At 42.1% G+C, this 3,007-nt stretch overlaps 1 protein-coding gene across 1 annotated transcript; it reads right to left on the bottom strand.

Annotated features, from left to right (window-relative positions):
- Positions 1 to 1,127: 1,127 nt before the first annotated feature.
- Positions 1,128 to 2,589, bottom strand: LOC147894336 (uncharacterized). Its single transcript, XM_087385027.1, has 2 exons — positions 2,332 to 2,589; positions 1,128 to 2,179 (listed from the first exon to the last, which is right to left on the bottom strand). The coding sequence occupies exon 2, from the start codon at positions 2,096 to 2,098 to the stop codon at positions 1,667 to 1,669; it is 432 nt and encodes a 143-aa protein (XP_087241153.1). The 5' UTR covers positions 2,099 to 2,179; positions 2,332 to 2,589; the 3' UTR covers positions 1,128 to 1,666.
- Positions 2,590 to 3,007: the final 418 nt, after the last annotated feature.

Here is a 3,007-nt window from a genome sequence, read left to right as displayed (position 1 = left end):
CTCGTGGGATGCTCTATCAAAGCCAAAATTGTAAGGTGGGTTGGGATTGCCTCGTTCAAAAATGAGGACAATGGCTTTGCCAGGCAAACAAGTGCCAAAGATGTTTTCAATCTAATGCGCCATGTGTTGAGATGGTGAGGTGGCATATAAAGTGCAATCAAGGCCAAGAGTCTTGGTAGTATGATAAGCTAAAGATATCTTTCCTTTTTTATGTCTCTAATTAAAACTAGGATGCAAGGCTAAATGTTTGGAAGATGGTTAGGTGAAAATTTGATGGAGGGAATATGATACATGGACTCTGCAGAAATGTGTAGTGTGGTGGGAAAAGTGGTGGCAAATCTATGGAAGGAGAGGCAATTTGGCATGTTATGCTTAAGGACGAGTTTAGACATGTTTCTTTTCTAGTAATGCTATGCAAGGAGGGTAGTTTGGAGTAAGGAATCCGACTACCTAAGGATATTGTCCATCGATTCTGTTTTAAACAAAAGAGATTAACCTTGTCTTAAGAACCGTTGCACAAATTTTGATGACTGCATTAAAGAAATCAACATACATTTCATTCTATTGCTAATTGCAAACACCCATTTGGACACGAACGGAGAATCCTGAGTCTCTGAAAGTCAGCATTTCAGCAATGCATAGATGGTGGGTACTTCGTTGCAGAGCCAAGTTAGACTCTGTATATTAAACAAGCTTAAACAAGTTAGATTCTGTATGTTAAACAAGCTTAAACACTTTCACGTTTCCTTTGAATACAAGTCTCATTTTGTCCCAATCCCACCCCCAAAAAAAGGCCAGCACAACCAGAGACCACCCATTCCATATGAAGATTCCCCTTTTCCAAAGGATGTAGATAATCAACAGAGCTTTCTCCAGTAGGTGGTAGAAAAAGGGTCTGCAGTTTTAATACTTTTTTCTTTCACCCTATTCTTAGATCCCTCAGTGTGGGAGTTGGAACAGTTTGGGCTGGCTAGGGAGATAAAGCCTAAAGTTCTTGCTGGTAAGTATCATTGCATTTGAAGTCTACTTCTCGTTACAGTAAATGCCCACTCACAAGAAAAAACAAACGAGCATAGATCTGAATTATAATTGAAAATATCCTTCATTGCAAATCAAAGAATCTGGAATATATTTGAAAATATCTTGGCCTTCTCTGTAAATCAAAGTAGTCGATTGGAGCTCTCCTGTTCACATTCTGGGGAACATGGCAACTATGTAAAGCACCAACATTTCTTTGGATTTTAATGGAGCTGAACATGTATAAGCACAAACATCCACTACAAAGATTCCAAAGTTACAATAGAGCTGCTTCTCCCACAATTTAATCTACGATAGCACAAGAGGAAGCACGGTCATTTACGCTTGGCACAATAAAGAGTGCTGCTGTCGGGCTTGGTACAGATTATTTTTTGGCTAGAAAACCGGAATCGATTCTTCTCGTTACAAAAAACCTTCCAACCTTTTTACTGTAAGGTTTTCACATAGTTCAGATACGCATGAGCTCAAGATCTTATCCAGTATCCTTTGTTTGCACACAGCATTCTGTCAGGGTATCTACCGCTTCTTTCCACAGAAAGCACATTGCGCAGCTTTTCATGCTTCAAATATTTCGCTTCACAAATCTGCACGACAGGACGGGATAACCGGAAGCTTCGTCTGCAACGAATTAATCATACTTTTCTCTCCAATTCCATGCCAAGAAAAACACCCATGACGTCGCAAGCAAAAGATCCCCTATGACCTGCCGCGGCCAGTCCGAGGCGAAATCGTCCACTTTTCTCTCAAAGAAAAATCTCCAGGCGGCCATGAGTGCATGAATAAGCATGCACCCTTTTGCAAAGAAACCCTGGAATTCCCTGTCCTTCACAAAAGACACCATGAATAGCAAGATCCCTATGATGACGAAACAGGCACCCACGAGCGCTTCGGATGTTTTGATCAACAGCTGGTCGTGTGGAGTAGATCCCAAAAGCTTGCTGGACGCCTCCTTTCCATGGCCAAAGGTGGCCATTTCTCTGAGGAAAAACATGATAAGAAAACCCGATCCAACATCGATGCAAGAATGTAGTAAACAGACCAATCGAAAGCAGTTAGACATCGATTCGTAGGGAAGAGAGCTCGATCATCAGTCAATTGTCCGCAACACGGTAAGCTGAAATGCAGCTTTGATCAAAGGTGCCTGAAAGCGGGACAGAACAACGAACATGAGCTGCCACGCTTGGGATGCGAGAGAGAAACTATCAAGACGGTGCTGTGAGAGCCCAATACCAGAGCAAGAACACTCTCAGCAGTTCGAAGACATCTAGCAAGATTTGCGAAGAAGTTACTTACAATAAGAAAAAGCTCGATTCATGCTCCAAATATGGAATAAGAGGCGGCTAAATTTCCATTGCTGGTTGATCAGGATTTCGCTTCATGTTGATATAAGAACGAATTATGGGCGAAATGCATAGTTCCGGAGGGAGATAAGAGATCTGGAGTCGAAGGCAGGTAGACTGGGGATGCTAAGAGATGAAGGGAAGAAGAGAAATTGGCAGAAATGAGCTCGCGAGCAGCAAGAAAAGCTTCAAAAATTCACAATCACAAAGTGACAAGATGATGATGAGGAAGAAGAAGAAGAAGAAGATGATGATGATGATGATGATTATTATTATAATGTTGATATGATTATGATGGGTTTCATTCACACATTTACTTCCAATTAAGGGCGTCTTCACACTTCTGCTTCCAGGAAAGTCGCTTTCACATCTATTTCACCGTGAACCTTCAAAAAACGACCTTGCCCACGTGGCCCCTTTGCATCTTATCTCTCCTCCACCCCCCTCCACACATGCATCTTGCAATCCTTGCTCCTCCACTCTTCACCATGGTTCAGCAGCTTTTCTCCAGGCAAACGCTTGTCGGCTGATAAAAGGATTGCCATGGCTTAGCAACCGATGACATGAGAAGAAAAGATTATAGCATCGGGTTTGTTTCATAGGATTTGAACCTTTACCTTGCCTACTCC

This window comes from Dipteris shenzhenensis, chromosome 14 (genome assembly GCF_047967505.1).
Source record: "Dipteris shenzhenensis isolate YYH24624 ecotype China chromosome 14, Dip_SZ_1.0, whole genome shotgun sequence".
In the NCBI taxonomy this organism is placed as follows: domain Eukaryota; kingdom Viridiplantae; phylum Streptophyta; class Polypodiopsida; order Gleicheniales; family Dipteridaceae; genus Dipteris; species Dipteris shenzhenensis.
The sequence above is the reverse complement of the archived record's forward strand: the minus strand, read 5'-3'. Positions and strand labels throughout refer to the sequence as shown.